General features: G+C 32.2%; 1 protein-coding gene across 1 annotated transcript; it reads left to right on the top strand.

The window, feature by feature from the left end:
- The first annotated feature begins 2,151 nt into the window (after nt 1–2,151).
- LOC127716192 (uncharacterized) lies at nt 2,152–5,943 on the top strand. The gene is made up of 2 exons (XM_052222318.1): nt 2,152–2,189; nt 2,842–5,943. The coding sequence occupies exon 2, from the start codon at nt 3,699–3,701 to the stop codon at nt 4,713–4,715; it is 1,017 nt and encodes a 338-aa protein (XP_052078278.1). The 5' UTR covers nt 2,152–2,189; nt 2,842–3,698; the 3' UTR covers nt 4,716–5,943.
- Nucleotides 5,944–19,157: the final 13,214 nt, after the last annotated feature.

The raw sequence follows: 19,157 nt of genomic DNA, 5'->3' as shown, positions 1-19,157 counted from the left end.
CCTTGTAAGAGTTGAGAATAAAGAGTGATTTTGACGATGCAAGATTAATTGTGACCAAAAGATATATTACAGTTTCGTGCGGAAGAAATAAACATGCGTACAGTAACAACAGATGAAAAATTATTAATCAATCCTGAAAAATCCTCCTGCTCCCACCTCACATTATAACTTGTAAACAAGCTGGTTTGCATTGCTCCAATTTACCAGAGACATGTGTATACTAATATTTCTCTGGTAAGATTATATATAGCTTTGTCAGCACAATGAAACATCTAACTTCAAACAGATCGTATTCGTAGATATTTTTATTCCCGATTCATGTTTTTGATGAAACAGTAAATGCCGATTTCCGAATAGGCAGTAATTAAACAAATGTTTAATTATTCGGAAGGTGCGGTTAAATCTTTGCTTTCAGTAAAGAGTTCATACTCAGTAAATATTTTTGAAACTCTTAACCGATAAATAATCTTTTAATGAGGGAAAAATGTTTGCTTCCAGTTGAAGATAAGTGAAAGGCACATCCAAACGCATAACGCCATGGTAAAAAAGATTAAAAAAAAGATCAAATGACAAACAACAGCTACAAAACACAACATAGAAAACTAGACTGAGCAACACAAACCCCACAAAGAACCGGGATGTTTTCAACTTCACTATTTGGAACTCTTGGTTTAATAGCTTTCTTGTGAGTTCATACCAGTCAATAGTAGTGTTTGTTTTAGCAATTAACCGTTAATAAAAGTTTATTCGTCTATAATTTTATAAAGGAAATGCTTACTGAGCAGTATTATAATGTATAATATTTCGGTTGTTTTCAATGGAATTTGATAGAAAACCATGACCTTCCTAGACACCTTAACGGTATATTCGTTCTAACCTGCATTTTTTTTTTTTAATCATTGCTTTTATTTTAAACTTCTCCCCTTCTAGCTATTTCACCACAATAATAACCAAAACTCTAAACAGTTTAACAAATCAAATTAAAAACCCATTTACAATGGTTATCAAAGATAATGAAAATATCCAATTTAAGCTTTAAACATTTTATAGTGAAAAAGGCGACAAAAGGAGAAATGAGGGAAAAAATAGATTTTTTTTCAAATATGATTTAAAAAGACAAAACGGAATGCAAAATGATCAAACATCAGCATTTATAAAAAAAAAAAAACCAAGTTGTTTTTACATGTAAAAGGACCAAGAGAAGACGTATTGTAAATGAGCCAAAACATTTTTTAATTTATATTATTTTTTTCAAAAATGAACAAAACATAATTTTGACTGTTTCATAGAATGATATGTTTGCTTTTTTTTTTATTGGAGAGAAGATAATAGGGCAAGGAAAAAGGAGAAGATTAAGGTAAGAAGGAAATAAGCAGAGAGGAGAATACTCCCACTTACCCCAACTCCTTCTTTCTGTAGTTAATATTGTGTTTTGTCATAAATTAAGTTTTAACTCTTGAAGTAAACTAGAATATATTTTATGATGTAAAACACTCTGTCTGTAATTTGAATATTAGCAAGAACTAGTTCGTTAGAATGTCATCAAAGAATCATTACTTGATAGCATATATTTATCAAATATCCAAAAAGAACACTTTGTAATTTTCAAACTTTATGAAATGGGATTTAAACAAAAAATGACAAAAGCTTTACAACACCTTATGCAAATATCCCAGTATACTTGACATCTATACTTAAGTTCTGAAGTAAGAATTAAGGGAGGTGAATTTTTCAAATGAATATTCTGAAATGTTAAAAAACAAGAACTATTTAAAATAACTTTGCAAAAAAACAGGATGTAAAGCATTCAGGAAGTTAATGTGTACAAAAGTGAAAGTAGATTTTAATATGATCAAGCTTCCCAAATAATAATCGCCCTACCCTTTACCTAAATGACACAATTTGTCGACACTATTTACTGTGGAGTTGTCTTTCTTATACCCAGCTGGCTTTCCTCTAACATTGTTTTGCTCTAACATTGTTTTGTTATCTTCACCTTTAATGTTCATGAATGTGTATACGTTTGTCCTTTTAATTACTATGTTATAATTTATTTTCGCTTATTGCCCACGTTGACACATTTATTAGGAAATACAATTTTTGTTTTTATATTTGATTAAAAATAGAAACGAAAATAGATTTAAACATTGAAGGAAATACCCATATGAACAGCTCAAACAAAATGGCAGGTGCGTAATATTAAAAGAATTTTCAACTCATATACAATCTGAAACATATATATAAATTAATTGCCATGTGTTGTCGCGTTTCTATTTCACGTACGTTGAAAGTAAAAATGAATCAACCATTACAAAAATTTGCACGTTAAACTTTACTTTCAAAACAAAGGTTATAAATCAATGTAGAAAGCACAGGGAAATATATATTGATGCTGCATTATAAAATAAAATAGATTTTGTGAAATTAATAAAGTCAACTTTAAAATGGTTTAACGGGTGCCGGCAAAATCTACCTACCCTACCTGAGCACCTAGCTGAGATCCCAAAAAATGATCTTTTTGGTGCATGATTCGTGTTGTTCCGGATTAAGCGTCTATGTCGTACTTTGTATTGTCTTTTGATCGCTTTTCAAGTGTTTTTTTTCTTCCTTGGCGTCGTCACTTTACATTCGACTTGTGAGTTTGACTATCCCTTTGATATCTTCTTCCTCTCTTTTGAAATGGTTAGAAGCAATTTGTTATAACAATCAATAGCATCATAACAAAAGCTGATCCATTATTAAGATCAATTGACATCGCAACAACTCATTGAAGCTAAATTGCAATAGTAGTTCTATGTTAATCTCAAGATGGTGAATAAAGGAATTTCATGTTTATTTCAGACACAGAAACAAAAACTATATTAGGACTGTATCGTTACATGTGTCAGAACAAAGTGGGTTCGGAGAATCATGTGAAAAATTTGAGACTGATGAATACTGCCAGGGATAATATGACAAGCGGCAAATTTTATTCCAAAATCACAAGTGGAAGTATTGGAGAAGGACTTGAGATGAGAGGAACTGATTTGGATATAATGTATTTATATAAAATCTTTGAAGTTTACGAAAACATTAAAACAGTTTACAATTCAAATGTTATTTATTTGTCAATGGAGACAGATGACGTAAAAGTTGGTTTCACTCAGTTGAAAGTAGAGCAAATTATTCCTAAATCTCTATGTAAATTATCTAGGGAATATAATGGAAAACATTATTTCTCAATCGCAATATATAAACAAGAGTTCATGGATCATACAGATAATGTATTTCATGGACCATGTATATCTGACAAAGACGGAACGTTTGACTATTGCCTTTGTTTACATTGTACAACATGGGTATCACAAGCATCACAGTGGATAACAAGATCAAATAACTCATGGCCAAGTTATAATGTTAAACTAAGTATTGTAAAACACGGAGTACTTTTTGTACCAATCGGAGTTAAGGGATCGCCAAAAGAGGATATAGAATGGCGAATTTCTTTTTCTGTTGGTGAAAAATTTCTAATAAATACTTTTACGCACACTCAATTAATATGTTATGCCCTACTGAAAATTCTTTTGAAAGATGTAATAGCAAACTACACCGAATGTGAAAATTTACTATGTTCATATTTCTTGAAAACAATTATTTTCTGGATATCAGAAGAATTACCACAATCAATATGAAAACCTGAAAATCTTATACATTGTTTCATGCGATGTTTTAGCAGACTTATATACAATGTTGATTATTCAGTTTGTTTACATTATTTCATACCAGAGAACAACATGTTTGAAAACAAAATAGAGGGACGCACTCGTGAAATACTGTTAGAAAAACTTAATAACCTGCATAGTTACGGATGGCGATGCATCTTATTTTCGGATCAAGTATCCAACTTTCATGTATCAATGTATAATATTAACATAGAACCATATATCTTGCATACTAGCGCGGTTGAAAAAACACTGAATTCCTTATTATTATTATTGATGTCCTTTGGTGTAATAGATCAAAGTGAATTGAAATGGAATGCATACAACAGAGGAATAAATCAAATTGTTTCCTGTGACAAATCCTTTGTATACTATATGTCAATGATGGGTGCCTCATTTGCGTGGTCTTTATCATTAGACAATACAAAAAGTAATAATAAACACCAATACAAACAGTACAAATCTTGTCTTTGTACTCTGCTACAGCATATTCATCATGACGCTGTATCTGGATGGCTGATGTTAGCATCGTTTTTCTATAAGTCTAAACAATATAGTAATGCTTTACACATCATCGCATATTCTATATCGAAATGTACTCCCGAAAAAATACACCGCTTTATGGATATATCGGATATTCATGTCCGATTGCCCGATTTGCAAGTATTCAAAAGAAAAAGTATATTACAAATGTGGAAAATAATACTTGTAGATTTTATGATATTTCGAAAAAGTTCATGGCTAATACCATATGAGCTACAAATGGAAGTAGAAAATAATCACTATTGCATTTCCTCTATAGTTTATGCTTATTTTCTAAAAATTTTATGTCATTATCATCTCCATAATGTCAGACAATGTCAGGATTGCCTTCACACTTTACAACTTGTTATAGCAGAAAACTATTTTATTGAAAATAATAGAGCTTTTCTCTCTATAGCCTACACAGTTCTTGGCATTGCTTCACAGTTATTAGGACACATTGAACCCGCCCGACAAGCATTTATGCAGTGACATGAAATATACCCTAATTGCAGACATAATACTTCTGTAAAGAGACTTTCGTTAATGGACCCATTGTAATGTTTATGCATTAAGTTTAACTACTAGTATCATCAGGACAGACTTATTACAGACTACTGGTACTTTGCTGAAGTAGAATTTGTGTTTTCTAGCAATGTTCACGTTTTTAATAAATCCATTTAATGATATGAAATGCAATGATAATAGGGCTGGCAAAGTACTGGCGTTGCAGAAAAAACTAATTTTAGAAGCTTACTTTGAAATATAATCGTTAAAATTCTAACGGTTGTGGGTCGCTATAGATAGATTTATTTAAATTATTTAATTATTTAATTTTTAGTTAAAAAATACTTGTTAGAGTTATTATTCTATTCGTATGCCGATTTTTTATTTACACATTTTGGTGAAGTAGCAATTCTTTTATTTAATTATTTGAACTACTGTGAAATGCAATGATAAAAGGGCATTTTATCATATGAGAATTTGTCATTGATAAATCTTAGTGCGATAACAAACTTCTCAATACGCATTCTTCAAAATATATGCCTCTTTTTGGACGAATCAGATAGCTCGGTTAAGTTTCATGGAATGGTAAGCTGGTGCAGTGAATGTCTTTTGGAAATCACTCCCAGCTCAGGTGCGTAGACGTATGAAGGAAAAGAGGGACCTTTCAACCATGGGCAGTTTTTAAAAGTGTTATTCAGAGAGAAATCGCGCCCAAATTTTGTTCTACATTCAGTGTATTTAAGAAAATGTTTATTATGATATTTTCTATATAAGAAATACCCTTCAAGTTTATTGTATAATTTGGTTGGGTTTGCACTGAGTTATTAGCAAATATTTTTGTCATTTACCTATTGAGGCATTGTTTATTTGGAAATGGTTCGCTGGTAACTGAGTAAATACTGAGATGAGTTTAAATGTGTTTATGAAACAGTGTAATAAATTTATGAACTTACAGGAATTAAAGTGTTAAAAATGAATTTTAAATGCAGACCATGAGCACAATGCCAGAGAGATTTAAGAGAAAATTGCAGGTGTCGCATACTGAAACTTGTTGGCAGGGAATTATTTGAGACCATGCTAAACTATAGACAGCTGGTGATTTGTCAGTGCATTTATACGACACTTGAAGTCATGAGACGTTGCAACTTAAATTAAAGCTGTGTAACAATGTCTTTATTAGTCTTGTTTTTGTTTAATAAAAAAATGTGTTTTACTGAGTTATTCAATAATAGTTAAATACCCCGTCCGTAGACTGAGTTAATTTGTTTTATTAAAATTAAATATAACCTCATTGATTCCTTTTGTACAGGAAATTATTCACGTTTTACTCGGATCAATTGCTTCAGTTCAGGATGTGATATTTAAAATTGCACGTTCTGAATTTTTGGATTTTAAATCGAGTTGCTGAAATTTATGTCCGTCATACTGGTCTGCAAACCTTTTGTCTTTAAACATATTCAGGACAGAACGAGACTACTTTGATAAAGCTTGCAATAATTTATTCCCTTAGTCTGAATGATTTAATGTTGGGTTAATTCCGCTTATTTCATTAGTTTTGGACCTGATAGCTATATTTTGGAAACGCCGGACTGTCTGTTACACCTTTTTCTTTCTTAGTATTACTATCTTATACTAGTTTACCTGTATGTGAAAGCTTTTAGTCTAAACAAAACTATAATTGATTGATATTCGTTCTTTACTTTTGAATAATACTTAATCAAACATAGAAATATGACATCTGCGATTTAGCTTTTAAACGTGTGGCTTGATACTACCGAGATAGACATTTTCCTGAAACTTGAACCAGTGCACCTACAATTGTGAAATCACTCGTGATTTCATGATAAATTACTACAAGTAACCTTTTTTTTTTGTTAGATAGTAAGGTCGTGTCTTCTCCCTATATAAGAATACTTAATTATAACAAACTTGTAAAGATAGAGTCTTGTTTTTCATTCGTTTGATGTGTTTGAGCTTTTGATTTTGCATTTGTTTAGGGACTTTCCGTTTTGAATTTTCCTTGCTTGGAGTTTGGTATTTTTATTATTTTACTTCTAATTGATGTTTGTTGGTAACGATTTCGAATGACATTATCTATAAGTATATTATTCACTTTTGTGAAGCTACAAGATATTTGGATTATTATTCTGTCAAAACCTGTCATGTGCGTGATCAAATATTCTCTCTTCAGTTCTATGGCTAATAATTCGTTTTATCTGATATTAGATGATTTTACTCAGTATAACATTGTTAACATGTTGATCGTACTTGTTTTTCTGGAATGTTAAAACTTAGGTGCAACATGTTGGTTGATCTAAACAATTTCATCTGTTCTGATTTTTCCTTTGAGGTTTTATTCCCTTAACCATTTTGCATGTTTTGCTTTCAAACGTCTTTGTCACAATTGCAGCGGTTAATTGCTAGTCCATAAATACGCATGTCAATGCTATCTTTGCTTTTAAATTTCATTGGCTGATTCCGTGTTCCTTTCAGCATGAAGCCATTGATTGGCTACTGGAATGGCTTTAATGATATATATTGCTTAACAATATCCAATAAACAAAATTATATCATTGTGTTTTGGGTAAAAATGACCTTGGATTACTTGAACTTTTCCTGGTGGAATGCTTATTCGCGATCAAATTGTTTCCAAAAACACTTAACACTTGTTTCTTGTATGAAAATGACTTAATTTGCTCTCCTTCTACAAACTAATTTGACTCACTTTTAAAACTTTAGAGAGGAAACAAATTTATTTTTGTGATAAAGATTTAATTTTATATTCGAATCTGGTGGTGTACGAGAGAATGCATAAACAAATATTTACGAACATATATTGTTACAGACACATATTGTTTAAATAGCAAGAAAATCGCTTTCGTATAAGTATAAGTACGATCTGGTCTCTTAAGTTGTTAAAAATCTCTAACAAGAAGTGCATTTCTCACCCGTCAAAATTATTTAAACACACTAATTTGATATGTAACCATGTTCACCTGAATTAAGTAATTAAAACTTATTTATACTCTATCAACACACTTATGTATACAAAACTTGTTAATGATACACGTATATGTACTACTCAGAGACAGTTTTGTAACACCTCCATTCAGATTAATGGGGTCAAACCTTGAGGTCTCATATATTTGTACAAGATGCTCAAAATGATTTCCAATTAACGGCATTCTTGTTTTAAAGTATGTTGAATTGATGATTGGAGAAAAACAAACAATTATGATAAAGATTAGGGTGTAACAAAGTGCCCCTTCCTCAAATTTTCCCTTTGTTTTGCGGGGAAAATGTGAATTTCTGTTATTTATTCAATTGTGCCATCAGAATCATCACTTTTGTGCGTTGTATGCATTTCTTAAATAGACCATGTGATAAGACTTGGTAAATTGTGACTTTCAATTCTGACCCCTTTCCCAGAAGTTTGCGAATATTGTAGCTGTGTTGAATGTGAACAACATAACTGTAATGCTCTTGATTAAACAAAGGGTTGAAGAATATGAAAACACAAACTTGAAAGATAAATCGAAATTTTGTTTTACTTTATTTTCAGTAGAAGTAGTGTAGCTAAACTTTTTTTTAAAAGTTTATAAATAACTTGTCATTGGTGACATTATTGTTTTAACACCAATGTGTCGTGTTTTCAAGAAATTGAATTCCAAAATAGGTGTCCATCGACAAACATTACATATAAAGGATAACAAATCGAAGATAGCATTCTGATAGGCTGATAAGAAATGTGATATATGATTGATACCCCTCTTCCGAATGCGACACATTATATGTTGTTTGTTGAATAATTGCTTGGAATGAATACAAGAGATAACAAAATCTACAGGGTTGTTATTTAAATATGAATCAGGATTCTAATATTTTATTCCGCCATACACAAAATATAAAACACTTGAGGGTAAATTAGAATATTTCAGATTTCTCAAATACAACATGAACAGAGGCAAAATCAAATCATATTTAATTCAAGTTATTTACACTCTTGCAACACACTTATATAAAGATAACGTGTTAATTTAGAACATATTTCCTTTTACATCAGTATAATTTCATTTTTATTTAACAACTTGAATGACGAATATAGTTCACATTTGCAAACATAACTCTTCAAAGAAACAAAAAATAAACCGAAGTAATTATTATTGATATACTGATCAGAAATTGATTAGTGAATAATGTTCCACTTCTGAGAGCGACACATTGTATGTAGTGTATTGAAGAGATCATTGCGGAAATAATACTTATAGTGTATGTGGTTTCTAAAAGGAATCAATTTCTTACAACGGAAATGAAATGGTAGATTATGTTAAATGCGAATATAAACAGACACACATTTATACTATATATAACACTGTTCAAATAACGGCTGAAATTTTATGAAGTAATAAAATGGCATAAAACCAGAAATCTTATTCACCAATGTTGATTTGAAAAACGTTTAAAATAGAAATAAAAGGATCTTTAAAGGAGTTTATAATAAACAAATGTCTTCTTTGATACTAGCTTGAATGTTTGTATGTTTGTTGAAAGCCGTATCTTAGTTCGCTTTGACAAAATAGAAATTAACAAAGAAGGTGACCGTCATAACATTTAGGGGGAACGGAATACTCATATTGCTTTAACATATTTCCATTCCAACATTAAAAACTACATAACATTCGTGAAGAAATATGATCTGAATTAAGCTAATTAGTTAGGAATTGAAACGGGACGTTTTAAATCTCTCCAACTAGTACTTTTCTATTACTCAACTACAAGCAGCACAAATAATTAAAAAAACATGGTTTTTCCACAAACATTTTTTAAGTAGAAGGAAATATATCAATTATTGAATCTAAAATGTAGGTTTCGTGAAAATCCAATAGTCGTTGTCCTCTCTGAACGAATGACAAACTTGCACAATGAAATCAGGAAAACTTTTGTTATAATCCCAAATAAAAAATATTTGAAAATGTACTTGACACAACTAATGCGCATGGATTAGCCAAAGGACGTTTTTTCACTCCTCAACCATTTTGAAAAAAAGGACAAACACGTTAGTGGCAATAAACATGATTAACTTTTGATCACTCTCTAGATTTTTCCCTGCTAAGAAGTATATTTGATCACCTATTGAGGATGTAAAAGAGTATGATGCTTAGTTCTCGTGACTTTTTATTTGAGATAGAATAAATATTCTTTAGAACAAACTTCTAATAGTATTTAGAAATGATTGAAACTGGTGAACATATTCAGATTTGAAAGTTTCCTTTTTTAAGATAACTCATGTTTATTGTTAATATTTATTTCACTGAAAAATATATTTCATTTTTGCCGATCCTTCGAATAAATCAAGTAAGCTCTTTTCAAAATGAATGGACAAGAATGAAAAAGATAAAACCGATTAGCACAGAGTTCAGATATTTATAATTAAACATTTCAACTCAAATTTTTTTTTTATCTTTTGTATTTAAAAACACGTTTAAAAACTGAAAGAACTTCTCTCAGATGCCAAAATAAAATATTCCTCAAACTATGGTATTGAAGATAGAGCACTCATAAATTTCGTCTAAATTAGGGGAGTTTAAACCAGGAACATGAAATATTATGACTTTTAAATAAAATAACGGACAAAAAATATGAGTAAATACTATTTCCTAACCGAATCTTATTAAACCTCATTAGACCAACGCAAATGGAATGTAAGAAATTTAAGATATGAATTAATATATTAATAAGTTAAGCCCTCTATATAAGAACCAATGCTATAATTTCTTGAATTTGATATTAAGGCACCACTAAAGTAGAAAGATGTGAATATAAATCAATTTATTTTTTCGAAATTTTAACTTTTTCAGTTGATATACTTTAGTTGCATTTTCGATCATCGTGATCATAATCGTTGTTTTTTAATTACAAAGATTTCTAATTTAATCGAAAGAAAATTATCGTACTCAAAAGAGGCAAGTTGGAAACCCAGTAAGCTTATTTCATCTTCCTACCCGTGTACAGTATAACTTCAAAGTCAAGGCCTTGTCTGTGTACGTGTATTTTAAACAGGTTCATTACTGCCACATAGCATTACTTTGGCAAACATAATTATCCTAACGTTTAAAACTAAAAAGAAGTGTGTATAAAATTGATCGGAATTGCGTTAATTTGATAGGTATTGAACCATGACGTTTTGGATTTTACCCAATGGTACTTTGCCATTACCTAGTGAAACTGCAATCGACACAATAAATTTTGAAAAAAAAAAATGTGCTGTTCTTCTGCCTTTAATGTGTAAATTAATTCAGCATTACAAGTCTCGTGTAAATACCATTAATAGACGGAAATATATCTATAGATGAAGCGCAAATGGACATTTAGTGGGAAAATCCCATTTTCGTTGTCCTCTCTGAATAATGGACGAATGTGAATAATGATACAGGACACATAATGTTAATATTCCAAATTAAAAAAAAAACCTTAAATCAACTTTTCCGCATGAATTTGCCACGACAGCACTTTTGTTTTACTCCTCATACATTTTTTAACAGACAAATACATTAGTATTCGAAGAATGTTTCCCTATATGTTCCTGGTGTATAATAGTATCATAAAATTGAGAATGGAAATGGGGAATATGTCAAATAGACAACAACCCGACCAAAGAGCAGATAACAGCCGACGTCCACCAATGGGTCTTCAACGCAGCGAGAAAATCCCGCACCCGGAGGTGGTCCTCAGCTGGTCCCTAAATAAAATTGTGTACTGGTTCAATGAAAATGGACGTCACACTAAACACCAAAACATATAAAGAAACTAAAATTTAAAAAACATACAAGACTGACAAAGGCCAGAGGCTCCTGACTTGGGACAGGCGCAAAAATGCGGCAGGGTTAAACATGTTTTGTGAGATCTCAACCCTCCCCCTATACCTCTAGTCAATGTAGAATAAAGAAACACATAGCAATACGCACAGTAAAACTCAGTTTAAAAGAAGTCCGAGTCCGATGTCAGAATAGGTAACAAAAGAAACTAAGCAAAATGACAATGATACATAAATTAACAAAGAACTACTAGCGGTTACTAACATGCCAGACCTCAATTAAACTGATTGAAAGATTACTTAGTTGTCACAAGTATTTGTTTTAAAATTAAGAATAGAAAAAATAATCTTTAAGAAAAAAAATTTCAATGACATTTAGAAATCGTTAAGACTGATCGGCAACATCATTCTGTATTCTCTGCTTTAGATAGATAATTCGTTAATGATCATTGCTGTCGATTTGTTATAGATATATTTTATTTATTTCGACATTGCAAAAAAAAAGAATAGATCTACCATCTCTGCGCAAAACGAGGTAAGCCTTGTAAAGAGTGGATAGACAAGAATGAAAAAGATAAAACTGAAAGATTAAATATTTATTTTTAAACAGTTTAAATCAAATTATCATTTCTCATATATTTTTATATGACTTTAATTCATATAAGTTTCAAATTGCAAAAAAAAAAAAAATAAAGCGTTTAAAACATGGAACTCCTCTTAAAAGTCAGAAAGCAATGCCATTCAAACTATGATGTTGAAAATATATCTAATAATACTTATTGATTTTTTCTAAATTGGGCATTTTTAACGAGGACAATGAAATATTGTGTTTTCTTTATTGTGGACAAAGATGGTGTCTTAAATATGCTGTTCTGACTGAATCTCATCACACCTCAACATGCCTTAGGACATGGAAGATGAACGAGTTAATACATACATATATATTTCAATATTAAATTTAGCACTGTATTTACGAATTAATATAAGAATTACTTCATTCTGAAAATGTTAAATTAAATCAAGGTATATTTAAATTTTTTAGATCTCTTCAACACAGTTTGGTCGATTTGTTTTATAATATTTAAAAACATTTCATTTATAATAGAAGAACATGTCGTACTAAAACGAGTTAGGTAGCAAACCCAATAACCTGATTTCCTCTTCCAATTCGTGTAATGTATATATAGACAGAGCCGGTGTAGGAATTGTTTACATTTCCCCTGTATTCGATCTGATTATTACCACATAAAACATAAAAATTATTCATTGAAGACATACGGTCAAAGTTTAGAGCTTTAAGTAATGCCCCTACAATGATTACTTAAAATAAGACGAAATTAACGATACAAATATATTTGCATTTTACTTCTGTTGTAGGAAATTCGCCAAACAACAATAATCGCTGATTCTTATAGTTTTCATTAGTTATTTTATTAAAGAATTATTTGGGCTAAATCTAATTTTTATTTGAAGGTAAATATTTTGTGTTTTCATTCTCTTTATCATCTTTTTTTTGCTTTCTTAGCTCTTAGCCTCAATATAAGCTGATAAATGGTAGCCTAGAAATACTTGTTGTGTGCATGTTAAACTACTAATCCTTTTTTTAAAATCATTTGGTCGGGTCTGCAACTTGTTGACTATCAGTCTGCTGGTGTAATGTTCACCCTGTCGCCATAGTTTGAGTATCAGTCTGCTGGTGCATCGTTCACATTGTCGCCAGAGTTTGACTACCAGTCTGCTGGTGTACCGTTCACCCTGTCGCCTGATTTTGAATATCAGTCTGCTGGTGTATCGTTCTGACTGTCTCTAGAGTTTTACTCTCAGTCTGCTGGTGTACCGTTCACACTTTCGCCAGAGTTTGACTACCAGTTTGCTGGTGTATCGTTCACCCTGTCACCAGAGTGTGCCTATCAGTCTGATGGTGTACCGTTCACCCTTTCGCCAGAGTTTGACTTTCAGTCTGCTGGAGTATCGTTCACCCATAGTCACCAGTGTGTGACTATCAGTCTGCTGGTATACCGTTCAACCGGTCGCCAGAGTTAGACTTTCAGTCTGCTGGTATACCGTTCATCCGGTTGCCAGCATTTGACTATCAGTCTGCTGGTGTACCGTTCACCCTGTCTCCAAGGTTTGAATTTCAGTCTGCCGGTATACCGTTCATCCGGTCGCCAGACTTTGACTTACAGTCTGCTGGTATACCGTTCATCCGGTCCCCAGCATTTGACTATCAGTCTGCTGGTGTATCATTTACACTGTCGCCAGAGTTTGACTTTCAGTCTGCTGGTTTTTCGCTCACTCTGTATCTGGAGTTTGACTACCATTCTGCAGGTGTACCGTTAACCCTATTGCCAGAGTTTGACAACACAAAAAAAGTAATTCATTGAAGAGATTCGGTCAAAGTTAAGAGCTTTAAGTAACATCCCTACCATGATTACTTAAAATAAGACCAAATATAACGATACAAATATATTTGCAGTTTACTTATGTCGTAAGAAATTCGCCAAAAAACAATTATCACTGATTCTTATTGTTTTCATTAGTTATTTTATTAAATAAAGGCAACAGTAGTATACCGCTGTTCGAAATTCATAAATCGATAGAGATAAAAACAAATCCGGGTTACAAACTAAAACTGAGGGAAACGCATCAAATATAAGAGGAGAACAACGACACAACAAAAACACAACATTAAAATGTTACACACACAGAAACGAACTATAATATAACAATGGCCATTTTCCTGACTTGGTGTAAGAATTATTTGGGCTCAATCTAATTTTCATTTGAAGGTAAATAGTTTGTGTTTTCAAACTCTTAATCATCTTGTTTTTGGCTTTCGTAGCTCTTAGCCACGATATCAGCTGATAAATGGTAGCCGAGTTGTGTGCATGTTAAACTACCATTCTGCTGGTGTACCGTTCACCCTTTTGCCAGAGTCTGACTATCAGTCTGCTGGTATACCATTCATCCGGTCGCCAAAGTTTGACTATCAGTCTGCTGGTGTACCGTTCATCCTGTCGCCAGAGTTTTACATTCAGTCTGCTGGTGTACGGTTCACACTGTCACTAGAGTTTGACTTTAAGTCTGTTGGTAAACCGTTCATCTGGTAGCCGGAGATTGACTAGCATTCTGTTGGTGTACCGTTCATCTGGTCGCCAGAGTGTGACTATCAGTCTGCTGGTGTGCCGTTCACCTTATCGCCAGAGTTTGACTATGAGTCTTCTGGTATACCGTTCATCCGGTCGCCAGGGTTTGACTATCAGTCTGCTGGTGTACCGTTTATCAGTCTTCAGGTATATCGTTCATCCGGTCGCCATAGTTTGACTATCAGTCTGCCGTTGTACCATTCACCTTGTTGCCAGAGTTTGACTTTAAGTCTGCTGGTGTTCCATTTATCTGGTCGCCAGAGTTTGACTATCAGTCTGCTGGTGTACCGGTTACCCCTTTGCCAGAGTATGACTATCAGTGTACTGGTATACCGTTCATCCGGTCTCCAGAGTTTGGCTCTCAGTCTACTGGTGTACCGATCACCCTATCGCCAGTGTTTGACTACTGGAATATTCTACGTGATATAGGTTGCTTTATGAATAACCAAAACCCTTCTTCGGGGAAAAGTGACTTTAGCTGTTCCGTAAGGGCATGTCTGCTCACGGCCGTATCTGATGACATTAATTCCAGAAACACGTATAGCGTGTATGGAAAGCATTTATTTGCTCTCTTGCTATAAATAAGTCGGTACATTGATGTTGGAATGTCAGACCCTCCGGTTTCCATCTGCCCTATCGCCCTATCATCAGTGTTTCGGTTATAGCATGAAATATAAGATGCAAACTAGTTTGACTCCATTAAAACGCTTTGCCAGATACAAAAATACAAGTAATATAAAAAGAAATATTTTGTGTTTAAATCTGTCGTCTTTTGAGAGCAATGCCTAAGCATTGATCGATATTCTAGCAGACAAAGATTGCTTATATTACATGGGTACAGCTTAATAAAAGTGTAAGTTTATTACCAATCTGTAGATTACCCAGCCGTCAAGTCTTTTAACAGACTTATTCTCTATATGCTCACCTGATTTAATTAAAAGTATTTATACTGTAATAATATACTTATATATGATTACTTGTTAATGGTAACATTATTTCCTGAAACATTAATATTTCATGTTCGTTTAATCACAATATATGTACACATCGGCAAACATGACTCATGTTACTCTTAAAAGACAGAAAATATGAACTGTTGATGTAGAAATACAATGTCTTTACTTCCGCGAGTAACACATTATATGTTGTGTATTGAAGAAATAATTGCGGAAATAACAATTACAGTGTAGGCGGTTTGTAATATATATCCATTTCTTAAAACGTAAATGAAATAGATTGTATTAAATATGAAAATAAAAAAATCTATCATGCTAAAAATGCGAATTACCATATATCAATCAATAAAAATGGTAGCTAAAACATAAGAGGACTCTTACATGTTAAAAAAATAAATATATGATATGATAATATGTGTCATTCCGATACAATCTTGTTTGATACTTGTCTCAAAAATCATAATAGCTAAAAACAGAATTAAGAAAAGTACATTATATTGGGATACAATACTGCTATTTCTTAAACATATTTTTAACATTAACACCTACAGACTTGCGTGTAAAAAACGGATCGAAATTACTTAATTAAATAAGAACTGAAACGGGACGTTTTAAACTTTTCCCAAAAGGATACTTTGTTATTACTAAACGCAACGGCAATCGACACTATTAATATTGAAAATAAATGCCTTCTTTTCGGCAAACATTGTAGATTTGAAAAGTCTTTTGTAAATAACATACATAGACGGAAATACATCTATATGTGAAGCTCAAATGAACATTGTGTGAAAGTCCCATTTTCATTTTCCTTTCTTAACAATGGACGAACGTGAAACCCGATTACAGGACAAATTGTGTTAATCAAAAATGACAAAGTTCTTTAAAAATGTACTTGAATCAATAGTTCGCATGACTTAACCATGTCACTTTTTTTTTCACTTTCATTTTAAATCGGGCAGACATTTTAGAAGCCATAAACTCGTTATCATCCTTTTCATTGTCCCATGCTACGAAGTATGTTTGATCATTTATTACTGCTGTACAAGGATTTCATTCTTAAATCCCATAACATTTTTTTTTTATTGCAAATCGATTAAATATTCATAAAAGACCTCAACGACATTTGAAAGCAATGTAGACATATGAGCATGATCATTTCTTAAACATTTCTCTTTTTAAGATAAATTATGTGTTATTGAAAAATTTTATCGATTGGTATGAAAATATAAAAAATGTTATTTGGTAATTCAATTACTCGAATAAAGATTAACTCTTTCATCTTTACGCATTATCAAGTCAGAATTGTTCACAGTGAATAGACAAAAATGTTAAAGATAAAACTGATAAGCACAGAGATTGAATATTCATTATTGAACATTACAACTACCATTTCAGTTTTTCATTTTTTTTACATGACTTTCATTAGATACTGTTTCTAATTTCAGAAAAAAGAGGCTTTTAGAGAGTGGAAACTCTTTCTCAGAAGCCAACTTGCAATTTCATTCAAACAATGGATCTTCATTGCCTCGTCATTATTCTTGCCTTATCGCCTTGGAATCTTCCGTCTTTTTTTAAATTATACAATTGATAGTGTTTGGAAATAAGAGAAGAAGGATTGGAGAAAGCAGAAAAGATTTAAGAGAAAGGAGTAGAGGGTTGAAAAGGGGGGAATACAGCTCTTATCCCATTCTGTAATTAGTATTGTTGTGCTATATCTTAAACGTAGTTCAATGTCATCAAGTCAACTACAAGAATATGTCGTCAAGGTGTCTGTCAATATTGCAATCTGAAATTCACTAGAACGCCCCTAAAACATTTTTTGGGATAGTCTATTTATGAAATATGAAAAATTGAGAACACTTTTACAGAATGTATTAATAATTAACTCACCATATATACCAGGATTAAAATCTTGATGCTAGACTCGCGTTTCATCTATAAAAGATGTATTATTCATGCTGGAATCAAAAACGTTACAAAGGCCAAAAAGAACGAAGTTGAAGAGGATTGAGAACCCAAGAATAAAATAATAAAACTCAAAGTTTTGTAAACAGTTAATTTATGATCATGGCCAAAGTTATTCATGTAAACACAGAAGTACTGACGAATGTGCTCTGGGAGGAGACCTTCACCAATAGTGGCATCGACCGAGTCATTGTAAAATATACGCATCATAAATATACCAGGCTTAAAGTTTTGTACGCCAGACGCGCATTTCTATAAAAGACGCATCACTGATGGTCGAATCGAATAACTTAAAAAGGCCAAATAAAGAACGAAGTTGAAGAGCATTGAAGACCCAAAGTTACGAAAGGTTTTGCCAAATACAGCTAGTTTAAGGTAATACACACCTGGGACAGAAAATGCTTTGTCTTTCGAAAACATTTTAAGTTTTGTAAATCTGTAATGTTAATACGGACTAGTACTGTTAACTACTGGGCGCTGGTGGTACCATCGGGAAGGAAATCTCCACTAGCAGTGGCATCGACCCAGTGGTTGTAAATAAACTCATAATGTATACCAGGCTTAAAATGGTGTACGCCTTAACTTGGAATTTATCAAATGATGACGAAAGCTTTATAACATATTATAAAAATATCTATACTGAAGTTTTGACGTTAGAAGGGAAATGGACTTTTTTAAGGAATATTCTTGAATGTTAAGAAGAAGTAAATAAGATAACCTTGGGTCTAAACAGGATGAAAGCGAATAGTTTGCAAAACAAAATGCAGGAAATGAATGTGTACAAAAGAATAAATAAATGTTCGCACAACAAACACGACAAAACAGCCCCACAAATAATAAGCAACCCACTTTCTTTGCATACCTAATCGCCCTTTACCAATATGCTACAGCTTGCCGACAATGTTCATTGTGAACTTATCTATCTTTTATCTAGCTGGATATCAGAGTGCCACGCTCTTTGCACGTTAAGAACCCTTGCAACAACTCTTCGAGGGGTCCGTAGGTGACCTGTTGCAAGGCTAAATTTCTGTCCCTATCCAATATACCCTCATTTCCCGTGGTAGTCTAAATTTCTCCGACCTTAATCCCTTAATCTATTACAGAACCTACCTATTGTATTTATTGTAAACTTGTTCTCGTCCTGAATATGCATGAAATATTTGCCACTGGACGTTAAGCAACCAACAATCAATCAATCTAGCTGGATATCCTTCACAATTAGTGTAACTTTATATGTTAGGACTATGAATGTGCATAGATTTTTTCTTTTCTTGTTTTTAATTATTATTCCCTTAAAGACCTATTATTAAGGAAATAAACATATTTGTTTCAATATTTAATTAAAGATAGAAACAAATTAATTAATGAAAATACCCATTAGGCAAGTAAACAGCTTAAACAAAATAGCAGGTACGTATTTTATGAATGTTCTTCAAATTATAACCTTCTACGTTTATTTGGTATCAATAAATGTTGACATTGTGTTACTATCTCACGTAAAGTTTAAGTGACATGAAAGCAATAGTCGCATGTCTGCGTTAAAAAC

The sequence above is a fragment of the Mytilus californianus genome, unplaced genomic scaffold, assembly GCF_021869535.1.
Source record: "Mytilus californianus isolate M0D057914Y unplaced genomic scaffold, xbMytCali1.0.p SCAF_9, whole genome shotgun sequence".
In the NCBI taxonomy this organism is placed as follows: domain Eukaryota; kingdom Metazoa; phylum Mollusca; class Bivalvia; order Mytilida; family Mytilidae; genus Mytilus; species Mytilus californianus.
The sequence above is the reverse complement of the archived record's forward strand: the minus strand, read 5'-3'. Positions and strand labels throughout refer to the sequence as shown.